The 15461-nt window shown below is 38.6% G+C and overlaps 1 protein-coding gene and 2 pseudogenes across 2 annotated transcripts in view; 2 read left to right on the top strand and 1 right to left on the bottom strand.

Annotated features, from left to right (window-relative positions):
• The window catches only part of EXOC2 (exocyst complex component 2), a 194424-nt gene extending 179165 nt beyond the window's left edge, over positions 1–15259 (bottom strand). For both annotated transcript variants that reach the window (XM_006143053.3, XM_027769779.1), the window contains exons 1-4: positions 15177–15259; positions 14935–15090; positions 7283–7459; positions 3331–3457 (exon numbers count right to left, since the gene is read on the bottom strand). In XM_006143053.3, the coding sequence (XP_006143115.1) occupies positions 3331–3457; positions 7283–7459; positions 14935–15052 (422 nt within the window). In that variant the 5' untranslated portion in view covers positions 15053–15090; positions 15177–15259. The remainder of the gene's footprint in view (positions 1–3330; positions 3458–7282; positions 7460–14934; positions 15091–15176) is intronic.
• On the top strand, positions 7840–8847 carry LOC102481338 (eukaryotic translation initiation factor 4E pseudogene; annotated as a pseudogene).
• Positions 12030–12458, top strand: LOC102481754 (small ubiquitin-related modifier 2 pseudogene; annotated as a pseudogene).
• Positions 15260–15461: the final 202 nt, after the last annotated feature.

Below are 15461 nucleotides of genomic sequence, written 5' to 3'. Positions count from 1 at the left end.
CGCAATCCCTTCTCCTCCATTCTCCTCTCGGGATCTTGGGCACGCACGCACACGCGCCCGGCGTGAGTTTTAAGCCACGGGGCCCGGGACGCGAACCACGGTCGACTACGTGGGAGTCCAGCGACATAGCCATTACGCTAACTGCTGGTTCCCCCTCCAATGACATTTTAAAAAAACAGATCAACTTCAGACTTTTAATTATGAAAGAAATCTCCAAATGACATTAATAAATCAAAATTAAGGACAACTAGGGACTAGCAGTTAGCATAATGGCAATGTCGCTGGACTCCCACGTAGTCGACCGTGGTTCGCGTCCCGGGCCCCGTGGCTTAAAACTCACGCCGGGCGCGTGTGCGTGCGTGCCCAAGATCCCGAGAGGAGAACGGAGGAGAAGGGATTGCGGCGTGACCATCCCCCCTGGGGGGGGATTTCTCGCTTTCTGTCTCTAATGTCTCTGTCTGGCGAGCGCACACGCCCTATAGTGAAAATCTCTCAAAAAAAAAAAAAACTTTCAAAAAAAAAAATTAAGGACAACTAAAAATTAAAGGAAATAATTCTCATCTGAATGCAACCACCATTCTCCATGAAGACCAAAGCTTTCACCGAAAATATATTCAGAGGTCACAGAAATAAAACCCATACTAATATTTTAAAATCTGTTTTTCCATTCCTTTTCTCTTTCCAATGTGAGGTCAAAGAATTCAATAAAATAAATACAGCGTTCTTGACAGTCTCTGAAAGGAACCAAAAAAAAAAAAAAATTAAATAGAAAAAGAAAAAAAAAAAACCTAGAAAAGCATTTTTCTAGTCCCAAATATTTTTTACTCTTTTGGTTTCTAGACCTCTTCTGACTTTCATCTTTCGTTTCCTTGCTTTCTGGTATCTCTAAGTTATCTTTTTTTTTTTGGAAAGGAAAAGCACAAGACTATTAGATTAAAAAAAAAAAAAAATTACTGATCAACTCTCCACGCGCTCAGGCTCCTCCATGTTCTCGGACGCTCCAGGGATCTGCACCTCCCTGTGGCAAACTCCTTTACATCTCGGAGCTGGGGAGGGCTGATGCTGATGCGCAGGAGTCCTGTCCACTGCAACGCAGCAGGCGTAAAAGCAGCGAGCTGTATTCCGAGCATTCCCATGACCTGTTATGTGTCTCCTCCGGACTTTCCATTGAACTGGTTTGAACATCTGGGTCACCCTGTTCATCTGTTCATTGATGCATAAGATTCATGATTCTAACTTTTTCCAAGACTGTCCACTAGAATTTTACCCTATCACATACTTAAGCAAAACTTACGTAACAGCTTGAAAGAAAACTTTATTAATTTTATCCCCAATTTAGTACTTCTTAAATAAATGTGTGGAATGCTATCCTAAGACTTTAATACAACATATCACCTTGTAATCACTAAAAAAGAAAAAAAATAATTCCCTGTGTGGCAGAGCAGTAAGTATTGGGTTATTGGGAAAGTCATGATGCAGTTTTGGGTAGAAAAACAGAAAAACACATCATGAATTTCCTGACAACCTAGTAGCATACACCCGAGAAGGGCACAGAGTCACAGTGACAGCGGCTGACACTGATCGGGTACTTGCTGTGTTCTATACATTGACAGCACTCACAGAAAATTCACAATGGCCCTAAAAATCAGGTACTCCACTTTGCACCCGAGGAAACCAAGGCAAAGAGAAGTGAAATAACTTACTCAAAGTCCTAGTGCTATAACTGGGAGCGCCCAGTTAAAACTGAGCATTTGGCTCCAGACCAAACTGGGCCATTTCTCAAAGAAAAGAGTATCTTAAGAAGGCTCATCACTTTTAGTGCGATTATTCCTTGCTGTCATTACCAACTGTACCAAAGGATTATCCTGAAGCATACTAAGAAAAAGTGCAGTTGGTGACATTCTGAGCCAAACCTTCCTGTGGGTACCAGCAATAATGGTCATTATAAAGACAATTAAGGAGTTAGAGACTCTGACGAAGTAGAAAGAACACAAAGGGGTTGTGTTATAGGTGAAAATAAAAGTTGAGGAAATCTATTTTGTAACAGAAACATCACTTGAATCCAAGCTACGATCATTTTGTTCACATCTCCTACAAAACGTATAAAATATCCCCCAACTCCTGTTGCGTGTGTACAAAGCTGGCTCGTGATAATGGACAGACGGTCAGAAGGGCGTCCTGCTCCACGCCTCCTCTGTGTCAGCCGTGGACAGACGCTGGCGTTCAGAGTATTGAAGAAGGCTGTCGCAGGGTCCACTCTCAATGCAATATCTATTGACACTTTGGATTATGCTCAAATAAATATCTAGCTATTACCATTCTTTTCTGGACTTACTCAATCTGAATTCTTCATTTATAGGGCACTGAAAAATCCTTAAAAGAACCCATACTGCCCAAGTGTTTCAAAGATGTTACCCAGGACAGTCCAAGCTCACTAACAGCTGCTAAGCCCCCAAGACCTCCTCACACCCGATACCTTCTAAGATAAACACGCTGCCTCCCTCTTAGTCAGTGGTAAATCCTAGAAGGTGAAAAGAAGCTTGCTATTTCAATTACCAATGGTCTTCAAGCATAGTCTTGAAAATATAAAAAGCTTCGTGGAGAATTTTCCTCACTCCTAGGAAAACCTAAAATAAAGTTCAGTATGTGTTTATAGAGAAATGCTCAGTAGACAATTCCATAGGCAGAATCGCTAAGACCAGAAAATAAATTAGATGTAATTAGTATGTTAGATGAACTGTTTAAGCAAGATATAAATAAGTATGGAGGCCCTAATTATTAAAATTACTAAAACACTGTACTAAGGATTAAGAAAACAAACCTCCAGATTTGGTTACAAGACATTTTGAAGGGTATCACTTACCTGGCACAATTTTGCTGATTAAAGTCTGGATTAAATAAGAATTAAAGGCAGAGTTTATAAGAAAATGAAACCCCAGATTGGACTTAATCATTCTCAAATACGTCTAGAAAATGCAAGCAAATGGATTGTAAATTCCATTTTGTCTTTAAGTACCATCTAAATATTTAAAATTATCCACTTCAGATAACATATTAATGCTCATCTCATTAAAAGTATTAGTTACTAGAATTTCCTTTTTCACATAATTCAAACTCAAAAAAATGAAAAAAATAAGCAGTTTCTGCCAAAGTTTTAGGTAACGGGAACATTCCCCTGCAGCAAAGCTGACCAGGCTTCAGGAATAACATGTGCTCCCCAAGAACAAGGGGTCTTCGGTTGTGTTTCTCAACATGCTACTAGAGTTTGACTCCTGCGTAAAGCTTTTCAGCCACTGAAAACAACAAAACTGAAAGCAAGATGATACTCACTTCTCGATCTCAATGCCAAGCGGGTTAGCAGGACGCAATGATAAGGGAGAAATTCCTTTATTCCTGTCGGTACGCATATCATAATAATTCATTTCATCAACCCACACAGCAGACTGATCCAAAATGCCTATAAAAATGGGGAACACATCATTTAATAAGATAAAGACACTCCCAGGCACCTCTGAAGTCTTGCCGTATTACTTTCCTTTTTAAAGACCTAATATAAAATGCTCATCAGATTGATCATTTTTTTTTAAAAAAAAATGGGCACAGCAACTCGATTTCTGAAATGGGTTATGCTTAATTAAAAACACTAAGAATCTATAAAGAGGCAAAAACAACACCTCTTGGTTCATGTTTTCACTGCCCATTATTCATTAGAGAAAGCAAATTAAGCTTCTGTGAAGCAATTGCTAAAATACATGTTATTATTTTTTTTTTTTTGAGAGGTTTTTGCTATAGGGCGTGTGCGCTTGCCAGAAAGACAGAGAGAGACAGAAAGTGAGAAGTCACCCCCCCAGGGTGATGGCCACGCCACAATCTCTTCTCCTCCATTCCCCTCTCGGGATCTTGGGCACGCATGCACATGTGCCTGGCATGAGTTTAAGCCACTGGGTCCGGGACTCAAACTGCAGTTGACTACATGGGAGTTCAGTGACATAGCCATTAAGCTCACTGCTGGTCCCTAAAATGCATGTATTTTACAAATAAAAAACATTGTAAGTAAAAAAAAATACATATTTATACATTGTTAAATATTACTATATGCTGATTTGAAAAGTTTCAGCAATTATATAAAATGCATTCATATAACATACAGTATTTATTAAGAATACTTATGTCAAAGAATATTCTGAGATCATCTAAACTTTTGAAAAATGGCTAGAAAACACGTAGACACAAAATATTCAGAATAAACATAAGTTAGTTCAAGGAAAAGCTTCTTATTTACAGTGACTGCTGAAAAACCATTACGCACACATGAGTGTTTAGCATTTTGAGTTTCTCCTTCCTGAACTCCATAGGCCCCCTAATTTCATCACTACAGATGAAAACCAAATGTTTTAAAATGGCTCTTGAAAATTGTCAAAAAATGCCTTCCATGTTCTTTTCCTCTATAAACACTGACACGTTTTCAGGAATAGTCAGATGCAAGTAACATAATACATATTTCTCATTCTTTTTACTATTATCAATGCTGGGGATGTCTTAGATGGCAGAAACAGCAGGGTTTTTGTTTTTTTTTTTTTTCTGTATCATGCCTTTGGCAAATTCAACCAAATACATAACAAATCATGCAAACATCTTCCAAAGAAAGGAGTGGGTTATTCAGGGAAAATGGATGTAGACCTGCAAACACGTAAATAAGACATAAGCGCTGCCAACAGCACTTTCCCTTATGTGGCCTAACAAACCCTTGACCTTCAACTCTGCACAGGGCTGACCAGCTACTGCCTCCAGGAGCCTGGGCTACAACGAATAGAAGAGCAAAGTGCTGGGGGTACAGGCGAGGTGCTCCTACTTTTGAAGAAAATCTGGGAGGGTTTTCTGGAACAAGGCTGTTTGAATACCAGGCAACTTGTAGTTGCATGGCCCTTTGTGAATCCACTAATCCTCTCAATACCCACGGTTCTTGCAGGATGCGATAGATGGCTTTGTCAGAAGTATGTTGAAGTCCAGAAACTCCTGAATTCAATTCAGTGAAGCTCTATGGAGCCTATTTTATCCTAGGTCCTGGGCTGGGGGACTGAGAATAAAATTACCACTTCCACATATGTTTTCTTTATTTGCTGTATTTACATGCTATAAAGATGACACTGGATTTTATCAAGATGCTTTAAATTTCTCCTGAAAACTACATGGCAAGTTTTTCCTTTAATTTCATAGCTCAGTTTTTCAAATAAAAAACAGTAACGTGGGGGCCAGCAGGTAGCGGAGTGGTTAAGGCACTGGATTCAATATGGCCGACCATGGTTGAGTCCCACACCTGGTGGGTCGAAAATCACACTCGGCACATGTGCATGTGTGCTCAAAATCCCAGGAGAAAATGGAGAAGGGATTGCAGTGTAGTCATTCCACCTCGGGGATGATTTCCCACTTTCTCTCCCACTGGCTCTCTCCAGCAAGCACATATACCCTATGGCAAAAACCTAAAGGAAAAATGAAAAAAGAAAAAAGAAAGAGAAAATAAAAATAACACTGAAAATAGGACTGTTTTACTTATAAATATACATATATAGAGAGGCTTTTACATATATATATATATATATATAATTGTATCTAGCCTACTTTGAATTTTATCTTAAAATTTTTGAAAGGTTTATTTATTTTTAAAAATCTAGACATACACTGTAGAAGATAACACTCCAGAAAGGCCCTATGCTCTAAAATAGAAAACATAGACTATTTGCAAAAATATTTGCTTTTCTAGATACAGAGAATTACTGCTGGGTTTGATTATGCCTATAATTTTTCTACGTTACACAAATATTTGTCAAATACTGACCATGTGCAAGACATTACAGAACCACAATAATAAATCTGATATTACTTTTTATTTTAGTAGGGGAGATGGCATGCACAGAACTAGCTATGAGAAGAATAATTTAAAACTTGATTTATTGTGTAAGGAACTATGCCAAGCACTTTACAGTTGTGTTCTGACTCATCTAATCCCATGACATTGATAATATTATTATTATCTCACTGTTATCCACCAGAAAAGTAGTCATTCAAGTCACTTGGCTAGTCATGGTAAGAATTCAGGTAAAAATTCACATAGTCTGGCTCCTCAGAACAAGTTTTTATACCCTAGGAATAAGGAAGCCCATAATAAGCGCATAAAAAAAGAAATACATAAAGTGCTATGAGACACAAAAAAAGAGCAAGTATTAGTAGTTTGTAAGACTAAAAGTAGATCCAAACCAGCAATATTCCAACCAGGCCCTGAAGGGTAGAGAAAATGAAGAAAAGGGGAACATTATTTAGATATTATTATTAATTTGGCCAAATTAGAAGGTTACTTCACCTCAAATCTTAATGTGACAGTTGGAAAGCAATATCATTATACTCATAACCAAAACAAGTATATCAAAATGTTAAACGAGGGCCAGCCTGCCATGTTGGTTAATATGGCTGGATCCTAAATGGCCAACCTTGTGGACCCAGTGGCTTGAAAACAACACACTGGGGGGGGGGACCAGCAGTTAGCATGATAGCTATGTCACTGAACTCCCTTGTAGTCAACCACGGTTCAAGACGTGAATCCGGTGGCTTTAACTCACCCCGGGTACATGTGTGTGCATGCCCAAGATCCTGAGAGGAAAATGGAGGAGAAGGGATTGCGGTGTGGCCATCCCCCAGGGGGAGTGATTGCTCACTTTCTGTCTCTGTCTCTCTCTGTGTCTGTGGCGAGCGCACGCGCCCTATAACAAAAACCTCTCCAGAAAAAGAAAACACACACACATACACACACACACACACACACACACACACACTGGGGATGTGTGCATGTGTGCTTAAAATCCTGAAAGAAGGAAAAATGGAGGAAAAGGAACTGCAGTGCAACCATGTCCTATCGGGGAGTACTTTCTCATAGTCTCTCTCTCTCTCTCTCTCTCTCTCTCTCTCTCTGTCTCTCTCAGATGAGTACATGCACCCTCAGGCAAAATTAAAATTTAAAAATAAATAAATAAGTGAATAGATTTTCTTAAGAAAGGATGATAGTTCTCTTGTGATTGTCATCCTCAGGTTTTACACACTAGCTCAGCAAACTGCCTTTTCAAAAACAGGATAATTTAAACATCCAATTCCTGTCAAATATAAACTGAATCTAAGTTAATGAAATATGAAAGTAAGTAAATTTTATACTAATCTACCAGTCTTAAAGTATACAAGATAAACTCATTTTTATTTTTTTTTCCTTTGGAATAAACTCATGAAAGATGTTTACCTATTTTTTCTGGTTTAAGTAGCTTGAAAGAGACGGTTGAGGTTCCTTTGCCACCTGACTTGGTTGTGACAATAATATCTCCTTTGTCATTTTTGGCTTGTCCCACTCGACATACAATTTTGCTCGCAGACATCCATTCTGCCGTTAGGAGGCAATTATGTCCACAAATTGTCAAACCTGAAAATTAAAGCACACACATCAAGTTCAAAACAACAGTAAGACCCTAAACATGTCTAGTACATGAAAAAAAAAATCTTGAAATAGCATTTCTTTGTCCAATAGTTATTTTTTATTATATATACAGAATATTATTTGAAAATATATTGCTGTCTCTATTGATTATTTTTAAATTCGGTTTTTTCTGTAATGTTAAGACTTCCTTTAGTTTATACTTAAGTTTCTTCAAACATCAGTAACTTAGAGAATAACTGACCATAATAATTACGTCTGGGCACTTCAAATTACTTGGACTATGAGAATCTTAAATTGCTTTCAGAGGTATTAGAAGGAAAATTATTGCTACTATTAGAAGTCTAAGTTACTGAGATCGATCTAAGATGGCAACTGTGGAACCGGAAACCATCCCTACCCCTAGTCCCCCCACTACAGAAGAGGAGAAAACAGAATCTAATCAGGAGGTTGCTAACTCAGAACATTATATTAAGCATCCTCTACTGAACACATGGGCGCTCTGGTTTTTTTTTTTAAATGATAAAAGCAAAACTTGGAAGTAAACCTTCCACTGACCTGTAAGTTTGATACCGTGGAAGACTTCTGGGCTCTGGACAACCATATCTACCTGTCTAATAACTTAATGCCTGCTGTGACTACTCACTTTTTAAGGATGAACTCGAGACTATGTAGGAGGACAAGGAAAACAAACAGGGACGATGGCTAATCACACTGAACGACCAGCAGAGAAGTGACCTCGACTCCTTTGGGCCAGAGGCACTGCTGTGTCTCACTGGAGACTCTCGATGATCACAGTGATGGCGTGTGTGGGGCTGTTGTTCATATTAGAGCAAAAGGCAATGAGATAGCAATGGGGACTACTGAATGTGAAAACAGAGAGGCTGTGGCACATACAGGGAGGGTAGAGAAGGAAAGGTTAGGACTTCCTCCAAAGACAGTGATTGGTTATCAGTCCCATGCAGACAAAGCTACCAAGTATGGCTCCACCACTAAAAGTAGGTTTGTTGTTTAAGAAGACACCTCAGTGGTCTCACAGAAGACTGTGTGAAGCAATTGAGATTTGAGAATTGAACCAAACAAAGCCTCTTCAAAAGCAGAGCGGACTGCATTTAAATGTGATTTCCATCTAAATGTTGCTAAGATTAAGAGAAGTCTCATTCGCCTTTGTCTTATACTTCTGTGTTCTTTTTTCTTTTCTTCCTTTTGCTTTTTATTTTTTTTTAATTTTGGCTAGTGCCCATTTTCCCAAAGAATTAGAGTGCACTTCATCCCCAGAATCCATAAATGTGCTCCTGGCCTACTCTGTCCTAGCCTAGTAGAATTACCATTACCAACATATTTTATACATTCTCAGTATTCAAAAAAAGACCTTGCATTTCTATACCTTTTATTTTATTTTATTTTATTTTATTTTGGAGAGATTTTCACTGTAGGGTGCGTGCGCTCGCCAGACAGACAGAGAGAGACATAGAGACAGAAAGCGAGAAATCACCCCCCAGGGGGGATGGTCACGCCGCAATCCCTTCTCCTCTATTCTCCTCTCGGGATCTTGGGCACGCACGCACACGCGCCCGGTGTGAGTTTTAAGCCACTGGGTCCGGGACACAAACCACGGTCGACCACGTGGGAGTCCAGTGACATAGCCATTAAGCTAACTACTGGTTCCCGCATTTCTATACCTTGCAGGAAAAAAAAAATTAGGTTCCATTGTACATAGGACCATATTCTGCTGATTTGAAAGACTATGATGTATTATACAGTTTTCTAGCAATTTCTTTGTTTTCTTTTTACAGCATCACCTTTGCTGTACTCTTGCTGATGGCTGGTAGATTTTAATTTGTTTCCCAGCTTGACAACATTGGTGAGTCTGATTTCAATTTTTCATTTGTTTTGCTTTGTTTTATCCCTCATGTAACATTGGTGAAGGATCCAGGAATATAACACAAAGTGGAATAAACATTAATATTGTGCAAAAAAAAAAAAAAAAGTCTAAGTTACTGATAAAAACTATAAAGGATATTACTAAATTTATGTAACATTTCCTAAAAACATTCTATATAGACAGAGAGGCAGAAAGCGAGAAATCACCCCCCAGGGGGGGATGGCCACGCCGCAATCCCTTCTCCTCCATTCTCCTCTGGGATCTTGGGCACGCACACACACCCGGCGTGAGTTTTAAGCCACCGGGTTCGGGACGCGAACCGCGGTCGACTACATGGGAGTCCAGCGACATAGCCATTATGCAAACTGCTGTTCCCAAAACATTCTATATTCTAATACATCTTCCTGAAAATGATCTGCCCGTATTTTATTATTTTTTTACATTCAATCACTGTGTATCATTATAGCATACTAGATGAATTTTCCCATCATGAATACGTTATATATTGGTCCAATCAAAGATATTACTATACGCATTATTATCAATAGATAATATTCCATTTTTGTGTCCCTTAAGTGTTCTGTTTCTTTCTTTTTCCCACTGGTTCCCGCCCTCTCACCCTACCCCACTTCCCACCTCTTCCCACATTGTCTCTAGTATCTGCAGTTGCTCTCTATGTTTTTATACCTTCAAATCTTTCCATTTCTCGTGCATTATTTTCTTTCTTTCTTTCTTTCTTTTTTTATTTTTTTTGAGAGGTTTTCTACTACAAAGCACGTGCGCTCACCAGACAGACAGAAAGAGACAGAAAGCGAGAAATCACCCCCCAGGGGGGATGGTCACACTGCAATCCCTTCTCCTCCATTCTCCTCTCGGGATCTTGGGCATGCATGCACATGTGCCTGGCATGAGTTTAAGCCACTGGGTCCAGGACGCGAACCACGGTCGACTACATGGGAGTCCAGCGACATAGCCATTACGCCAACTGCTGGTCCCTCATGCATGTGCTTTCCATTGTTCATTTACTCATGGTATTTCAAACTGAACTAAAGTCGATACTTTATTTATCTGAAGTATAGGTTAGAGCATAGCAGATCCAGTGAAATATATGAGGATATTAATGGATTACTATCTCATTTTTTATGCTGCGTATCAGTTCCTATGATGATATCAGTTCACATGACCGCTGTGTTTTCCTAATAAAACTGTCCCTACATTACAATGTGCTCAGATAACACACCGGTCCTCTTAACACGTCAATGCAGATCATCACCACCCCCACTGGCACGTTAATTAAAATTTCTCCAATGACAAAACAGGGAACCACTTAAACATGGTACAGAGTAAGGCGTATCCCCTGAGTGGAACTACAAGATCCACCCACGCAAGTCAGCTTCCAACCTCACTACCTTTGTGTTTTCTATTTCTGCAAAACAGAGAACATGTAATAAACATTTACGGAGAAAATAAACTAGAATGTAGGTGGCACAGGCCCAGAAACGGCTCACTTTCATTTTTCATTGTTCAACTGTGTGTACTGCTCGGCAGTCATGTTGGCAATTTCCTTGTTGTTTTGTTTTTGTCTTTTAGATACTGGGAATACCTCGACAAATGCAAAATCTGGCTTTAAAATGGAAGGAGAGATTCAAGTCACCTTCATTACAGCTTAAAGGACTATTTCGTAAAAATGTTATACTAACCGGAAAGAAATAAAAGTGCTCCATGTTTTTCTTTATTCATAACAAAGGTAGATGTGAACATGGTGGCAGGAGTGAAGGGGTTTGGTCAGGCCATGATTCCCTTCTTCCACTTTTCTAGCCCGTTGCGGTTTAGGCACTTACACATGCACCCGGCATGCTTCAGGCTGTCGAGACCAGGGATTCGAACCTGTTGCCACATGGGTTCAGGCTTTGCCTAAGCAATGCTTCACTGCTATGCTGGAAAGCCAGACGAAAACTGCATGACATTTTAAAACATACTGCTTGAAAAAATGAATTTCGGGTTTTTTTTTTTTTCTAAAACATCTCTTATTTGTTCATATATGGAATTCTGCTTTTTTAGTAACAGCATTTTAAATTTCCTTTTCTGCTCCTTTGTTGTTAATATATCTTTAATATATAATGACATCTTTAAATGTAATCATAATTTAAAAAATATCTTTTTTAAATGGGAATATCTTTGATATCCTCCCTGATAGCTGATTTTTGTTATAAAAAAATTAAATAACTTGGCATTTAAATAAGATGGCATAATAGTTAATGTTGCTGGACTCCCATATAGTTGACCGCAGTTCAAGTCCCAGACTCAGTAGCTTAAAACCATGCCAGGTGCGTGTGCATACACGCCTAAAACCCCAAGAGGAGAACGGAGTTCCGAGAAGGGATTGCGGTGTGGAGGAATTTCTTGCTTTCTGTCTCTCTCTCTCTGTCTCTCCAGTGAGCGCATGTGCCCTACAGTAAAAATCTAAAAAAAAAAAAAAAAAAAATTTAAACAACTTATGAGAATTAAAACCTCTACTGAGCCCCACCTGCCAAGAAAACTATTTCTAACACTTAAATATGTATTTGCCAAAGTAATCTCACACATACTTAAATCAGTCTATGTATTTTTTTAAAATGGGGGAGGGGAGGGAGCGCTCGATGTGCATGCGCCCTTTCCCTCCTCCACCGCCCTTTCCCTCCTCCACCGCTGCCGCCTCCTTCTTCTGCTGCTCCTCCTGCTGCCTGTGTGCTCCTTAGGTGAGGGCCTGGTGCCTCTTTTGTGAAGCGGCAGCTAGGAGACTGTGGCGCTCGCCATGACCGACGAAAAGCCCAAGGAAGGAGTCAAGACTAAGAACAACGATCATATTAATTAGAAGGCGGTGGGGCAGGATGGTTCTGTGGTGCAGTTTAAGATTAAGAGGCACACACCACTTAGTAAACTAATGAAAGCCTATTGTGAACGACAGGGTTTGTCAATGAGGCAGATCAGATTCCGATTTGATGGACAGCCCATCAACAAAACAGACACACCTGCACAGTTGGAAATGGAGGATGAAGATACAATGGATGTGTTCCAACAGCAGACAGGAGGTGTCTACTAAGAAGGGCACCTGCTACTTTACTCCAGAGCTCTGTTCTTACAGACCACGAATACATTGTCAATGAGAAAACCACAATTTGGTTTCACCACATCCTGACTACTACAGTGTACTTTTCTCTATTCTTTCATTTTCCCTTCCCCATTCCTTCATTGTACATAAAGTAACTGGTGTATGTGCACAAAAAAAAAAAAAAGAAAAAAGAATGAGGAATATTTTCATTTGTAAACTGCTTAATTACAGGTGGCAGGTATTTTGTTACGACTGCAGATCAATATGCAACGAGTCTTTTTAAATTTTATAGCATTTTATAAAAATTCCTGATTTAAACATTAACTCAGCTCAGAAAGGAGAATAATTCAACAATACACATAAAGGTATTATGTCAAAATACTAACAGTATCTTCGTTAAAAGAAAAAAGTCATTCCTAATATAAGTTTTCAGGCAGAGAACTTTCCTATAACTAAAACTAAAGAATGAGAGAGGATTTGAGATATACAGGCATACAGTCTAGACAATACACTCACGTGAGCAAACAGAAATGATATCCAGAAGGCACAAGTTGACACAAAACTACCCCAGAACAAGCATTTATTCATCCTGTTGTAGCTGCCTTTGAAGTTCCTCTGATTTAACCCCAATCTACATTTTTATTCCAAAAATGAATAATCAGCAAATAATTTAAACATAGATTCAAACAGATTACTCTAAATGCCACGGGAAGAAAATAAGATGGTAAGACTCACTTCTTGATTTCTTAAGCACATTTTTGCTAAGTTATTGAAAGCTCAGAAATTTGCTTCATGAAATATAATAGCATCTTTTTCTAAAAATGGTAACTTGGAGAATTCCAAGTAAAGTACTTTTTATAGTGTTTTGCTTGGCTAATATAGATTATCATCTGAGTTAAAAACGCTTAAATTATTTAACAGGCTAAGTTTGCTTTTTTATGAAATGGTTTCTTGGCAATACATGAGGCAGGTTGAAAGCTGATCTAGCGAGATTTATAAAAGTTAATACACACTTAGTCTAATAAGACTAGCATTGCCTGAAGCTAAGGCCAGATTAAAATGTACATAGATTAGTAACTGTCATGTTTGGGATTCACAGTGACTGCTAGTTAACACTGTGGACATAAGCTCCATATGTTACATTATAAATCCATGCATTCTGAGGATTTTCTACTTGGATAAAGAAACACCTGGGATGAGCTATGTCAGAAAAAATGATACGGGATTAGATAGCTACTAATATTCTTGCAAAGACTATAATGCAAGAAATAGGAAGTGATACCTACTAGGAATTAAAAACTACATTAGAGAAAAAATATAAAATCAGAGGTATTTAGGTAACACTAGGAAAAGGAATGAGCTGAAAGTGTAAAACTCTGTTACTGAATAGTACTGGGTTTCAGTTCACTTCCAATTTTAGTAACCAAAAACCAATCTATCAGCCTGCATGTATAATACATAAGTGTTTTACAAATGGGTCCCTCACCAGTTAAAAAATGAGCCAAGAAGGTGAGTCTAGAATAAATTTATGAGGGGAGTCAAAATACATATATTCGGTAGCAAATACGAGGGACTTGACTTTCCTCATTCTGAATGCATTTGTATACCCTCATTTGGAGTTCACAGATAAATATAACTGCAATGATTATAAAATTATACTTAATATTTGCTCTCTACCTTAGATACCCATTTATATTTTTTAAAAACCACGTTCAGAGTCTATCTTTAGAGACTGAGTAGTAAGGCCAGATAATTTGATTTAAAGCTCTAGAGGTGATTAAGAACCACAGGCAGATATGAATGCTTAACAAATAAGCCAGCAGATTCTTTAACGAATAAAAAAATCTCAATGTCACGGAGAGGGAAACACAGCATGCTAACCAACGTCTAAAAATATTTACACTACACCAACGGGGTGCTATGCAAGGTGTTCTATCATTCATATCCTTGAACTTAAACTTGGCTAGGAAAGAGAAAAAAACATTAACTGATATCTCTAAATGGGATCCACAGGTCTCAGCAAGGATATATGCCTCAGAGGTGGATGAAGATAAGAGCCGAGGGTACCCACATTGCTGGGAAATGAGATGGAGATTTGCTTTGAAAAGCAGTCTGGAACAGAAGAGGCAGAATTCAGAATACTTGAAAAACAAGAGAACAATGATAAAACAGAGGAAAAAAACCAAAGGGCAAAAATATGGAAGCAGCTGTTTTGGCAATCTAAGCTGGAGAGGTCAAAGCTGGGGATATGGAGGCAGACCAACCATGGGAAATTTTCAGAAGTTCTTGTTGAAAGACAACATAACAAGATTTGATCAAATAGTCTCTAAGAAAAATCAGAAAAACAAATAACTATTTTATTTTTATTTTGACCATTCTACAGAGATCACAAAGTTTTTTTATTACCTTCACTATCTCAAAACAATGTGTCTTGCTTCAACTGCCCAACACGCACACCATGCCGAACCACACAGTCCTTGCCCTTACCTATGAGGTCAGTGGAGCCGGTTCCCAGGTTTTCCCCTCTAATTGTGACCTTTGTCCATGGTATTCCCTCATTTGGAGAGATGCCTGTCACAAGGGGGGGTTGTCGTGATCGAGCCATTGTGTTCTGTAAATTGGTGGTCTAGTTTCAGAAGTAATCTGTTAAAGAGGGAGAGAAAGAAAGCGATTAGTACCAAATGAGATAAGCATTTGACTAAAAATAAAAGAATGCAGGCCATTCATACCAAAATATAAAGAGTGTTCTTAAACATACAGTTTAAAATTTTTGGCTGACATTTAGCCTGTCAACCAACATCAAATGAATGTTAAGTTTACTAAGGACACTCTAGGTTCTAAGAATTTTCAATATAATGGCAGATGGAACCTAATGTCACTGTAATTTCCAAGCTTACATCTGGAACAAATATATACTAGGAACAGTTCTACTGGTCTACTTTCAAAGTTGTTTAAGGAAGACAGCCTGATTAACTATACTCATAAAAAAAAAAAAAACACATTCATATTCCCAT

The sequence above is a fragment of the Tupaia chinensis genome, unplaced genomic scaffold, assembly GCF_000334495.1.
Source record: "Tupaia chinensis unplaced genomic scaffold, TupChi_1.0 Scaffold000090_1, whole genome shotgun sequence".
Lineage (NCBI taxonomy): Eukaryota > Metazoa > Chordata > Mammalia > Scandentia > Tupaiidae > Tupaia > Tupaia belangeri.
Note: the sequence above shows the minus strand (reverse complement) of the source record. Positions and strands in the feature narration are given on the sequence as shown.